We start from the raw sequence: 13,672 nt of genomic DNA, 5'->3' as shown, positions 1-13,672 counted from the left end.
GTCCTGTTGCAGGTGGTTTGTATCATCCTCACTGTTTGCCACTTCTCAAAGTTTGGTGTCATTGGCAAATTTTGAAATTCTACTCTGTATTCCAAAATCCAAGTCATTTATATATAGCAACAAAAGTGTGGTCTGAGCACTGACCCTTGGGGAATATCACGGTCTACCATCCTCCAGTCTGAAAAACAACCATTTACTACGACTCGCTGTTTTCTGTCCTTGAGCCAATTTTTTTTAACCAATTGAACACTGACCCTCCTATTCCATGAGCCTCAATTTTGTTAACCAGCCTTTTATGTGGCACTTTATCAAACGCTTTCTTAAAAATGCATATAGACAACATCCACCGCATTCCCTTCATCAACCTTCTCTGTTACTTCATCAAAAAAACTCAGTTAGATTAGTCAAGCATGATCAGCCTTTTACAAATCCGTGCTGGCTATCCTTAATTAACTTTCCAGGTGCCTGTTGATTTTTTTCCCCCTTGATTATTGTTCTAAAATCTTACCCAACACCGATGTTAAACTAATTAGCCTGTAGTTACTAGGACTGTCCTTACACCCTTTCTTGGGTGTCACATTTGCCACTCTCCAATCCTCTGGCACCTCCCCGGTATCTAAGGAAGATCAGAAGATTATGTCAAGCCCTTCCGCTATTTTCCGCTATACAGTAAATGGAAAAGTCCTGGGGAAAATTGATGTACAGAGAGATTTGGGTGTTCAGGTCCACTGTTCCCTGAAGGTGGCAACGCAGGTAAATAGAGTGGTCAGGAAGGCATACGGCATGCTTTCCTTCATCGGATGGGGTATTGAGTACAAGAGTTGGCAGGTCATGTTGCAGTTGTATAGGACTTTGGTTCGGCCACATTTGGAATACTGCGTACAGTTCTGGTCGCCACATTACCAAAAGGATGTGGATGCTTTGGAGAGGGTGCAGAGGAGGTTCACCAGGATGTTGCCTGGTATGGAGGGCGCTAGCTATGAAGAGAGGTTGGGTAGATTAGGATTATTTTCATTAGAAAGACGGAGGTTGAGGGGGGACCTGATTGAGGTGTACAAAATCATGAGAGGTATAAACAGGGTGGATAGCAAGAGGCTTTTTCCCAGAGTGGGGGATTCAATTACTAGAGGACACGAGTTCAAAGTGAAAGGGGAAAAGTTTAGGGGGGATATGCGTGGAAAGTTCTTTACGCAGAGGGTGGTGGGTGCCTGGAACGCGTTGCCAGCGGAGGTGGTAGATGCTGGCACGATGGCGTCTTTTAAGATGTATCTAGACAGATACATGAATGGGCAGGAAGCAAAGAGATACAGAACCTTAGAAAATAGGCGACATGTTTAGAGAGAGGATCTGGATCGGCGCAGGCTTGGAGGGCCGAAGGGCCTGTTCCTGTGCTGTAATTATCTTTGTTCTTTGTTCTATTTCCACTCCCACTTCCCTTAGCAACCTGGGATGCAAACCATCAGACCAGGTGACTTATCTACCCGAAGCTTAGCCAGCCTTTCCAGTGCCTCCTCACTCTTGATTTTTACCCTATCCATTGCCTCTACACTCCCTGCTTCTACCGATATTTTGTCATTCCCCTTCCTTAGTAAGAACTGATACAAAGTACTAATTACGCATTCTAGCCTTGCCCAGTCTTCAGCCAATTTGACTCAATCCATGTGATCTCAAGAAATGGCTGAGCGCAGTGGATCCTGCAAAGGCTATGGGTCCCAATAAAATCCCGGATGTTGTGCTGAAGCCTAATGCTTCAGAATTAGCTGCGCCTCTAGCCAAGCTGTTCCAGTGCAGCTACAACACTGGCATCTACCTGACAAAGTGGAAAATTGCCCAAGTATGCCCTGTCCACAAAAATCAGGAGAAATCCACTCTGGTCAATTACCGCCCCATCAGTCTACTCCCAAACATCAGCGCAGTGATGGAAGGTGTTGTCAATAGTGCTTTCAAGTAGCACTTACTCACCAATAACCTGCTCAGTTTGGGTTCTGCCCGGCCCACTCGGCTCTAGACCTCATTACAGCCTTGGTGCAAACATGAACAAAAGAGCTGAATTCTAAAGGTGAGGTGAGAGTTTCTGCCCTTGATATCAAGGCAGCAATGGACCTAGTGTGGTATCAAGGAACCCCAGTACAATTGAAGTCAATGGGAATCGGGGGAAAACTTTCCACTGTCTGGAATTATACCTAGCACAAAGGAAGAAGTTTGTGGTTGTTGGAGACCAATCATCTCAGCTCCAGGACATTGCTGCAGGAGTTCCCCTGGGCCGTGTCCTAGGCCCAACCATCTTCAGGTCCATGTTAGTGATTTCCTCTCCATCATAAGGTCAGAAGTTGGGATGTTCACTAATGATTGCACAGCATTCAGTTGCATTCGTAACGGATAATGAAGCAGTCTGTGCTTGCAAGCAGCAAAACCTGGACAACATTCAGGCTTGGGCTGATAAGTCGCAAGTAACATTTTCACAACACAAGCGCCAAGCAATGACCATCTCCAACAAGCGAGTCCAAACACCTCAGCTTGACATTCACTTGCGTTCTCATTTCCAATATCCTGGGCATCACTGTTGACCAGAATCTTAACTGGACACGCCACATAAATATTGGGCTAAAACAGCAAGCCAGAGGCTAGGAATTCTGCAGTGAGTCAGGAATTCTTCCTGACTTCCCAAAGTCGTTCCACTATCTACAAAGCATAGGTCATGAGTCAGGAGTGTGATGGAATATTATCTACTTGCCTAGATGATTGCAACTCCAACAACAGTCAAAAAGCTCAATACCATCCAGGACAAAGCAGTCCACTTGATCGACACCCTATCCACCATCATAAACGTTCACTCTCTGCATCTTCCGCAATAGCGTTGCTGCAGTGTGTACCATCTACAAGATGCACTGTAGTAACTTGCCAACAACAACAACTTTTATTTATATGGTGCCTTTAATGTAATAAAATATCCCAATGTGCTTCACAGGAGCTCATAAAGCAACATTTGAAAGCATGTCACATATGGAGATACTCAGGCAGATGATGAAAAGCTTGGTGAAAGAGGTAGGTTTTGAGGAATATCTTAAAGGAGAAAGAGAGGCAGAGAGATTTAGGAAGAAATTCCAGACCTTAGGGCCTTGGCAGCTGAAGGCACGATGGAGAAATTAAAATCGGAGATGGTCACAGGCCAGGATTAGAAGAACACGTGTATCTTGGGAGGTTGTGGGGGCTAGTGGAGATTACAGAGATGAAGGGATTTGAAAACAAGGATGAGAATTTTAAAATCGAGGTGTTGCTTAACCAGGAACCAGTGTAGGTCAGCGTGCTCAGGGGTGATTTTTGAACAGGACTTGGTGTGAGAAAGACACAGGCAGCAGTTTTGGATGACTTCAAGTTTACAGAGGGTAGAACGTTGTAGGCCTGCCAGGAATATGTTGGAATAGTCAAATCTAGAGTTGACAAAGACATGGATGATGGTTTCAGCAACAGTTGAGCTGAGACAGGAGCAGAGTTGGGCGATATGACGGAGGTGGATATAGAGTCATAGAGAGATACAGCACTGAAACAGGCCCTTCGGCCCACCGAGTCTGTGCTGACCATCACCTACCCATTTTATACTAATCCTACATTAATCCCATGTCCCCTACCACATCCCCACCTTCCCTCAATTCTCTTACCACCTACCTACACTAGATGCAATTTACAATGGCCAATTTACCTATTAGCCTGCAAGTCTTTAGCTGTAGGAGGAAACCGGAGCACCCGGCGGAAACCCACACGGTCACAGGGAGAACTTGCAAACTCCACACAGGCAGCACCCAGAACTGAACCTGGGTCGCTGGAGCTGTGAGGCTGCAGTGCTAACCACTGCGCCACTGTGCTGCCCTTATAAACTTGAGAGGTCTAAATAGAGTAGATAAGAAGGCCCTATTCCCCTTGGTTGAGGGGTTTGGGGGGCAAAGATTTAGGATAAGAGGTAGGAGATTTAAGAGGATTCAAAGGGAGATTTTTTTCACCTAGAGGGTGGTGGAAATTTGGAACTCACTGCCTAAAAGGTGGCAGAGGAAGAAACCCTCGCAACATTTAAAAAATACTTGCATATGTGCTTAAACTGCCGTAACCTACAAGGCTATGGACCAAGAGCTGGAAAATGAATTTAGGCTGGACTGCTACTTGTCGGCCGCCATGGAGATGATGGGCCGAATGGCTTCCTTCCGTGCTGTAAGTTTCTATGATTCTGCTTCTGGTGACCTACAGCGCCTCATGGACGCCCAGTTTTATGTTGCTAGATCTGTTCTAAATGTATCCCATTTAGCACGGCGGTAGTGCCACACAACATGATGGATGGTGTCCTCAGAGTGAAGACAGGACTTCATCTCCACAAGGACTGTGCGGTGGTGACTCCTACCAATACTGTCATGGATAGATGCATCTGCGACAGGTTGGTTAGTGAGAACTAGGTCAGGTAGATTTAGGCGGCCTTAGGTGATTGCGTGGATATGTGATCAGAATCTCATCTCGGGATCAAATATGACATTAAGCTGGAGCTTTTTTGGCAGCGTCTCCAAAACCGGTGACCTCTAGCACCTAGAAGAACAAGGGCACAGATGTATGGCAACACCACGACTTCCAAGTTCCCCTCCAAGTCACACACCACGCTGACTTGAAACTATATTGCTGTTCCTTCATTGTTGCTGGATCAAATTCCTTGAACTCCCAAGCAGCAGGGTGGGGAGTACCTTCACCAGATGGACTGCAGTGGTTCAAGAAGGCAGCTCACCACCACCTTCTTGAGGGCAATTAGAGATGGGCGATAAATGCTGGCCTGGTCAGCAATGCCCTGTCAGTGAATGAATAAATTAAAAAATAGTTTCTCTGACGCCTGGTCCTGATCTCCCTCACAAATGGAAACATCTCCTCTACATATACTTTAAAACCCTTTCAGTCTTAAAGATCTCATATCGAGTCATCCCATTAGCCTTATCTTTTCAATAGGAATTTCAGTACTATATGCTTCTTAATTTAATTGAAATCGCTAACTGAGCCTTACAAGCAGCTTTTCTTGTAAGAAATACTGTTATTTTGACTCCACAACTACATCAGCGTGGATATACACCAGGACATCACAGGTGACAAGAAATAGGCCTCATGCTTGTGCACACATGAAAACAATTATTCCAAAGCATCAGTAAACCCAGAATTACACATGAAGACAGCACACATGCTGTTTGCCCATTTAGAAACAGTGTTTGTGCATTGCGATTGGTCCTGTGGAGGGGACAGAATGGAGCTGACACCGTCATAAATATTAGACGTTACTAAGAACTTGAATATACAGCTGGAGTCATATCACAAGATGCAAACCAAATGGAACCAAAGAAAGTCATCAGTGTTTTGATATTAGATTTCTTTTCTTTCAGGAAATGGAGTTTGTGTGTTCAAATGTTCCGTGAACCGGGAGACAGAAAGCTGCCGTGTGGGGAAACAGGCCTTTCTCATTACAGTGGGATACAGCAGTGTGCTGCTTCAGTTTAAATCACTTAATGGTGAGTATGTAATTGGGAGCTTGTTCTCTCCAGTCTGACGGTACTCCTGAGATGGATCTTTCACCTACAGTGCCTAAATGTGATGTAATAACTTGAACCAATATGCCCTCTGATGAGTTTATTTTACATTCGTGTTGATTTGTTTGGTTATGTAAAATTCTCCCAGTTTTGGATTGAATCTGGAATCATCTTGTCCATGTGTTTTGAGTGTCATTAAGCAGTATATTTACCCACTCGGGATCATGCAGGCCAGAACAATTTACATTTGAAACTTAATTAAGTGTTGCAGAACATTCGGTGGTGGAGCTGCTGTAATCAGACCTGTGTAAGAATTGCTCGTGGATGGCCCTCTCCTCAATATAGGGCCATCCTACCAAATGGCCAAGGACTTCGAACCTTTCTGCCTCTACAGGCAGAAAAGAAAAATGGTAGCACCCTAAGAGCTGTCAGCAGCCTTTCCCTGACTGTTGCTGCCCAGCACTGTCGCCTCCAATTTATTTCGTGTTCCCAGAGTAAAGACCTACTACAGGCTGGAAGCACCAAAAAAATTCAAATGGACTGACCTTGCATTATCATGTAAGGTGCATTCAGCGTTCAAGGAGTCAATATCTGCTCCAGTGGGTTATCAGTTTCTTTTTTTATTGGTGAAAAACCATTACTTGCTTTTGGATCATTGTATCAATGTAGGCGCCTGTAAAAGTCATGTTAAAAAAAATGTACAACCATGTCAATATGTAAACCTGTGTTTAAAAAAATGATTCAGTCCTTGTCCGTAACTGAACATTGTAAGGGCGGCGCAGTGGTTAGCACTGCAGCCTCACAGCTCCAGGGACCCGGGTTCGATTCTGGGCACTGCCTGTGTGGAGTTTGCAAGTTCTCCCTGTGTCTGCATGGGTTTTCGCCGGGTGCTCCAGTTTCCTCCCACAAGCCAAAAGACTTGCAGGTTGGTAGGTAAATTGGCCATTATAAATTGCCACTAGTATAGGTAGGTGGTAGGGAAATATAGGGACAGATGGGGATGTTTGGTAGGAATATGGGATTAGTGTAGGATTAGTATAAATGGGTGGTTGATGGTCGGCACAGACTCGGTGGGCCGAAGGGCCTGTTTCAGTGCTGTATCTCTAATCTAATCTAAAAAGCCAAAGCTCTCAACATTGATCGCTAATACTATTAAATGTGCCAAACATGAGTCATGCCTTTAAACTAATGTCAGGTCCCCAGTAGTTGTAAAGGCTCTTCAAATGAGGCACAGTGTAGGAAATTCTGGCTGACTATGCAACGCCAACCCCTGGCTTCCTTTCTCTGCTGCAAACTGGCTTCCTTTCTCTGCTGCAAACTCTCTTCTTAAACCTGTCTCCTCCACCCTCACCTTCAGCAACAAGTGTGGGGAGCTCATGAACTTCTTTGTCACGAAGATTGAGGTCACCCAACTGCTGACCACTCAACTTCCTTTCCTGGCTCCCATGTTAGCTGATATTGTTAATGTTTCTCTCTCCTCAGGTACTGTCCACTTGTCCTTCAAATCTGCTGTCCTCTCCTCAAAAAAACCCTTGACCCCTCCATCCGTGCAAACTACCGCCCCATTTCCAACCTCCCTTTCCTCTCCAAAGTCCTTGACTGTGATGTCACCTCCAAAATCCGTGTCCGTCTTTCCTGGAATTCCATATTTGAATTCCTCCAATCAGGTTTCCGCCCCTGCCACAGTACTGAAGTGGCTCTTATCAAAGTCACATTTGTCATCCTATGTGACTATGACAAAGGTAAGCTTTCACTCCTCATCCTTCTTGACCTGTCTGCAGGCTTTGACATGGTTGTCCACACCATCCTCCTCCAATGCCTGTTCACTGTCATCCAGCTGAGTATGCCTGCTCTCACCTGGCTCCATTCCTAGCGATCTAATCCAGGGTTGATCCAACCTTTTCGCGTGGCGCTGGGGGGGGGGGCACATTACAATTTTTGTCTTATATGAGGGGCTGGTGAGACAATTTCAGAAAGATAAAGGCATTAAAAATGTATCTTCATATTAATCAAAACAACAAATGTTTTGTTTTCGTAAAGAAGCTTTAAATGGGAAGATTAATTTATTGACTTACTTTCTCATCTCCATGTTGGACACTGATTTAGTGAGATACCTGGTATTTTTCTGCCCGCACAAGTCGAAAATGTTTGCCCGCACACTTGCAACGATGCGGAGTATTCCAGATAGATGCCCATCTCTTTTTCTATCTGACTCTCTCTCTCTCTGACTCTCTTTCTCCCTGCGTTCCCCCTGTCTGTGTTGTTCCCACCCCCGCTGAGCCCCCCTTTCTCTCTCTGTCCCCCTCGCTGTCTGCCCCCCTCCTCTGTCCCCCCCTTTCTCCGTCCCAATTTCTCTCTGTCTCCCTCTCTCTCTCTGTCCCCCCTCTCTCTGTCCCCCACTTCTGTCTCTGTCCTTCCCATCTCTCTCTCTCTCTCCCTCTCTCCCCCACCCCCTCTCTTCCTGACAGTTGCAGGGAGCAGGAGCGCTCACCTTTGTGGTTGGTCAGTTTTTAAAAACATCACGCTGAGTTTCATAGCTGACAGGTGCTGACATCGGGAACAGCCGTTTCCCAACTTTGTACAGACTAGGATTTTTCCAGCCGCCTTTAAATAAAAGTTGGAAAACCCTGAATCTGTCCGAAGTTGGGAAACCACTATTACTGCACTCATGCAGCACCTGTCAGCTGTGAAACTGACTTGTGATATTTTTTAAAAAGCCGGTCTGGAAGAAGAAGTGAGTGGGAAATTTCTCATCTGTGAACTACATCCACAGGCCGGATGGAAACCTTTGGTAGGCCGGAACCTGGCCCATGGGCCATATGTTGGATAACCCTGGTCCAATCATTGCCAGAGAATCACCAGCAGTGGCTCCTCTTCCTGCTCCCACACGATTACCGCTGGTGTACCCCAAGGATCTATCATTGGCCCCCTCTTATTTCTCATCTACGTGCTACCCCTTGGCGACATTATGCGGAAGCACTGCACCAGTTTCCACACGTACACTGATGACAACCAGCTCTACTTCACCACCACCTCTCACGACCCCTTCACTGCCTCTAAATTGCTAAGACTGATTGTCAAACATCTAGTGCTGGATGAGCAGAAACGTCCTCCAGCTAAATATTGGGAAGACCAAAGCCATTGTCTTTGGTACCTGCCACAAAATTTGTTCCTGCTTAAACTATGGAGGAAAAATTTGTTTTTGAGCGTGACCTAGTTTTCTGGGCCTCCCACAATCTCGCAGACTACAATTTACCTCCTGGGCCTCATTTGCATATTCTGGTGAAGAATGACGTGAAGCCTGGTGGAAAGTGGAAAATTGCAAGGTGGCAGAACACCACTGAGGATCCACAGAAACAGTCAGGTAAATCAGGAGGTAGGGGTTGTAGGGTGGCAGAGGACAGTGTCGGGAACAACTGCAGTTGTGTGATGGGAGAATCTGGGACAGGAAGGTTCAAAACCACCTCCTGCTTCTCATTGTTTCCAATAAAATAAAACTTGGGTCTTCCTGACCATAATGTCTGGCACTCAGTGGTCCTTAGTTGACCTACAGTTAAAATGGCGTTTGTGTCCGAATTACATAATCGATCCACAACTTCATCATTTAAATTAGGCCCCTGTTAGACTGGGAGCCAAAAAGTCACCAGTTAAAATATTGATCACCGTGAATGAGTCGGGAACGATAGGGGATGCTTCCAAGCCCAATTTTACTCTGTATCCGATCTATTCCGGCTGGATGGCAGGGTCAAAGCCCATCCTGTTCTGTTAGATTTTGCAAAATTGCATTAGCATATGTAGTTTCATATGTAGTTCTTTCAGTGCAGGGCGGTATCTTTAAAAATCCAGTACTATAAGCTTAATTTGTTTTGGGTGAATTTTGTGCTGCTCAGGATTAAAGACATTGGTAAAATAGCCATGCATTTGGTTTTGAACTGAGCAATTTATATTTGGAGATGGATATTGTCATGGAGGCCCTCACCTGCCAAAAATGAGTCAAGTTAATTTCGCCACAGGAACATTGATTTTTAAACTGTTACCGGAGTAAAGAAAGAACGTGTTTAAAAAACACCAGACCCTTGACTGGAAAGACAATTGCATAATAACAGACAGCACTTGTAAAGGAAAAAGAGGCCACTCCCTGCTCCAATTTAATCCATAATAGACTTTTGACTACCAGCCGTTGAAGGTGGAGAATCTAGTATTCCAGGTTAACTGCTAAGATGGCCGAATACACAAACAGACGTGGTCAGACCAGTTTAGTCACATGACTATAATAAAAGCAAAATACTGCGGATGCTGGAAATCTGAAACAAAAACAAGAAATGCTGGAATCACTCAGTAGGTCTGGCAGCATCTGTGGAAAGAGAAGCAGAGTTAACGTTTCGGGTCAGTGACCCTTCTTCGGAACTGGGAAAAGAGTTGGGGGAGGGGGCCTGAGTAGGACTGGAACAAAGAATGCTCGACATATCCCACAAAAAGACAGGCATAACTAGGACCCATGCGGGTACCCATAGCAACACCTTTTACTTGAAGGAAGTGCGTGGAGTTGAAGGAGAAGTTGTTCAATGTGAGAACAAGTTCAGCCAGGCGGAGGAGGGTGGTGGTGGATGGGGACTGGTTGGGCCTCTGTTCCAGGAAGAAGCAGAGAGCCCTCAAACCATCCTGGTGGGGGATGGAGATGTAGAGCGATTGGACGTCCATAGTGAAGATAGTCAAAATAACGTAGGGCGTCAGAAGAGTCACGGATGTAGGTGGGAAGAGACTGGACCAGCGGAGAAAAGATAGAGTCTAGATAGGAAGAAATAAGTTCAGTGGGGCAGGAGCAGGCTGACACAATGGGTCTGCCGGGACAGTCCCGTTTGTGGATTTTGGGAAGGAGGTAGAAGCGGGCTGTCCGGGGTTGTGGGACTATGAGGTTGGAAGCCGTAGAGGGAAGATCTCCAGAGGAGTCACATGACTATGTTGTCTTTGGAACTCTCTTCCTCAAAAGGGAGTGGAAGCAGAATATTTGAATATTTTTAAGGCAGAGGTAGATAGATTCTTGATAAGCAAGGGGGTGAAAGGTTATTGGGAGTAGGCGGGAATGTGGAGTTGAGGTTACAGTCAGATCAGCCATAATTTTGTTGAATGTCGGAGCAGGCTTGAGGGGCTGAATGGCCTATTCCTGCTCCTGTCATGCTGCGGAGGCAATGCTGTCATTGTGATTTCCCACTACTGACAAAATCCAGAACCAATGTCACAATGCTGGATCTCCAGATGGATAGTTGCGATGTGATCCTGCATCCCTCCCATGCCACCATACCTGCCCTTGATGGCCGCATTAAATTCAGCCCACTATTGTGTTGAAATTTTCGATAGGAATTTCACGCGTTGGTTGATTTCCTGTCTCATGGCAGTCTATTTTTAAAGATACCAAGTAAAGGCAAACAGCGAAAGACGAGTAAAATTCAGATGAGGTTTACTGATAATTAAACACAAACTTGCTGGAAATCCACAGTAGGACTGTCAACATCTGAAAATCAAAAATTTCAAGTTCGCATTTCATCAGATGGTTAGTTCTAATGTTCAATATGCGAAATGGGAAATATGGGCTGGATCTTGTTCTCCCCCAGGCATTGGGTTCCGTGGCGAGGGGGGGGGGGCATGAAGGTGGCTCCGGATGTGTTCTGCCACGCACCTCGATGCTGTGAGGGCTTGGTTCGATCCTCCCAGCGACGGCGAGGCTGCATGGCAGCCCTACCCCCCACCGCTGGGCAACCTGACCACAATTAAAATATTCAAATTAATAAAATCTATAACTTAACATACAGTTACCTGAGATCTTGAGGGCCCGTCGCGTTCTTTGACATGGCGGCCGGCACGCCCACATCTTTAAGTTCCCGTCTAGGGAAAGGTGGCACCACACTGCTGGAGAGGGGGTGGAGGTAAAATTTTCAGTGCGGGGGGAGGGAGGACGGGGTCAAATAAACATAGTGGGTGTAGGGAAGGTGGGAAGGGTTGAACTGTAAACTTCGTGCAGTTTGGGGCGGTAAAGGTCAGATGTAAAAGATAAGTGTTTTTTGGATGGAAAGGGAAATTAGTTAATGTAATTGTTATTGGGGGGTGGGAAAGGGATGTTAGAAATTTATTTATTTAATTTTGGAGGGGTCTGTCTTTAAAAATTAAACTAGGCGGCAGGGCTGGCTGCCCTTTAAAAAGGGCAACAGTGCCTCCACACAGACAGCTGACGCCATTGCCAGGGCAGACAGGCCCCCCCCCCCACCCCTCCAACGAGAGTGGGAGGGGCGGGCCACCCCGGCTATTTAAATGAGTTGCCGCGCTTAAGACCATGGGGGCAGGCCGCAATTTTTTGAGCTCGCTGCCGAGATGGGTGGTGGCCTCTTAAAAATCCAGCCCTTTAATTTATCGGTTGGAAATTTACATTAGACATTTAATGGGAAAAAAAATCCTACAGTCAACGATTAAAAAACTGGCAGCCAAGGTGGCCACCGCCAAATGACCTGGATATTTCCATTTGCATCTGCCCTAGGCACAAACCCATCCCTTGGTCAAGGACTGCATCCTGAGTAGGGGATAGAAATCCAGCCTCAGGTTTCCGGCAGTGCAAATGGTTGTTAAGTGTATGGCTCATTTTCTACTGTCAGCAACCAGAAGACCTCCAGCTGTGCACCTTGTGGAAGAAGGCATTTACCTTTTTAGGCCTCCAATCTGAGGATGAACAGGTGCATTGCTGACTGCACATCTGCCTAGCCTGACAAACGAAAAAGAGACAAAAGGCCTCTTTCGGGCCCTTCCACTTCATGTAAATGGCTGCCCTTTACTGCACCTGTTTTTTTTTCATTGGCTATCCCTTGCTGGCGGGGATGATTGTCTTCTGCGAGTCCGAAGATGGCTGATGAGGCCAATTTGGGATCTACAGACTTCATGGCACACCCCTGCTCCCATCGTCATTTGCTGGTCACCAAAGGGCTTGGAGAATGTACTTGGAAAGAAGACACCTGTGCATAACATCTTTTAGCGTGGGGAAACCGTTCCACACCAGCTTCCACACGTATCTTGACAGAGCGACACCTTGATCTAATGGCAAGGAAACCAAGACGATTGGGGGGTTGCATTCTCCTGCAGCCGTTGTCTGCCAGAGCATTGAGATATTTTAGATGGCACATCTTCCTCTGCCTGTTCTACCGTTGAGGACTCGTTTGCCAGAGCCCTGTCTGCTGAGTATTTCTAGGGTTCCTAACCGGCCTTCACGGTAACCGAAGCGACCCAGGACACAAAGAGTCCCACTGTACTTCACCCTATTTTGGTTGACACTTTCTTACTCATTTTCCAGGTTCCATGGCAAGGACGAGGGGGTGGACTTTGGAACCCTGGCCCCACCCAGAGGCATTTAACCAGCAGGGGGCGGGTCGGCGGGGGAGCCTTCCACCACATGAGTGGGGGGCACCCAGTAAAAGCTGGCAGCCTCCCTAGGGTTGGGGGAGGTGTGCTGTCCTATTTGGGCAATCTGTGGCCCATGGGGGGCTTCCAGCAGCAAAGGCTGCCCCTGTGCCAGCACCTCCCCCCGCTCACACCTACTAATCCCTCCCTCCCCCCAAACCTATCACTGGGGTCTGTCTGACTGGCCCCAGCAAGCCCACTCCCACATACCTGCAGTCTGAGGCACCAGCTGCTCCTGGTCCCAGGTCTACTGCACTACCTCAAGTAGCCACCACTCCCAGTGGCATTGCTGGTACTGCTAAGCTGCTGGCCCTCTGATTAGCCAGCAGCTCTTGGAGGTGGGATCCCCATCCTTAAAGGAACAGTTAACTGCATGAGCGCTGTAAAATGCAATCGGGGGTGCCCTAAATTCCCAAGGCGGAGTTCCCCTTGCCTTTTTGGTCCGGTGTTGGGGCCCTCGTTGCCTGCATAAAATTCAGCCCATTTTGTGGGCTGGGACAATTGATGTGTAGGGAGTTGTATTGACTATCAATGATAAATAAACATCCTAGAAGAGACTAAACTCTCATTATATTAACTGGTTGATTACTAAGTGACTGTAATAATTTTTAAACTTCAGTACAGTACAGTTCAGGTGAACTAGACAACAGTATCAGCCCAAGCAACAATGAGCATGTATGTAAATT

At 46.5% G+C, this 13,672-nt stretch overlaps 1 protein-coding gene across 1 annotated transcript in view; it reads left to right on the top strand.

The window, feature by feature from the left end:
- LOC137369264 (histone-arginine methyltransferase CARM1-like) overlaps nucleotides 1-13,672 on the top strand; it is a 110,946-nt gene that overhangs the window by 21,936 nt on the left and 75,338 nt on the right. The window contains exon 2 of the mRNA XM_068030213.1: nucleotides 5,403-5,528. Within this exon, the coding sequence (XP_067886314.1) occupies nucleotides 5,403-5,528 (126 nt within the window). The remainder of the gene's footprint in view (nucleotides 1-5,402; nucleotides 5,529-13,672) is intronic.

This window comes from Heterodontus francisci, chromosome 4, assembly GCF_036365525.1.
Source record: "Heterodontus francisci isolate sHetFra1 chromosome 4, sHetFra1.hap1, whole genome shotgun sequence".
NCBI classification, from domain to species: domain Eukaryota; kingdom Metazoa; phylum Chordata; class Chondrichthyes; order Heterodontiformes; family Heterodontidae; genus Heterodontus; species Heterodontus francisci.
The sequence above is the reverse complement of the archived record's forward strand: the minus strand, read 5'-3'. Positions and strand labels throughout refer to the sequence as shown.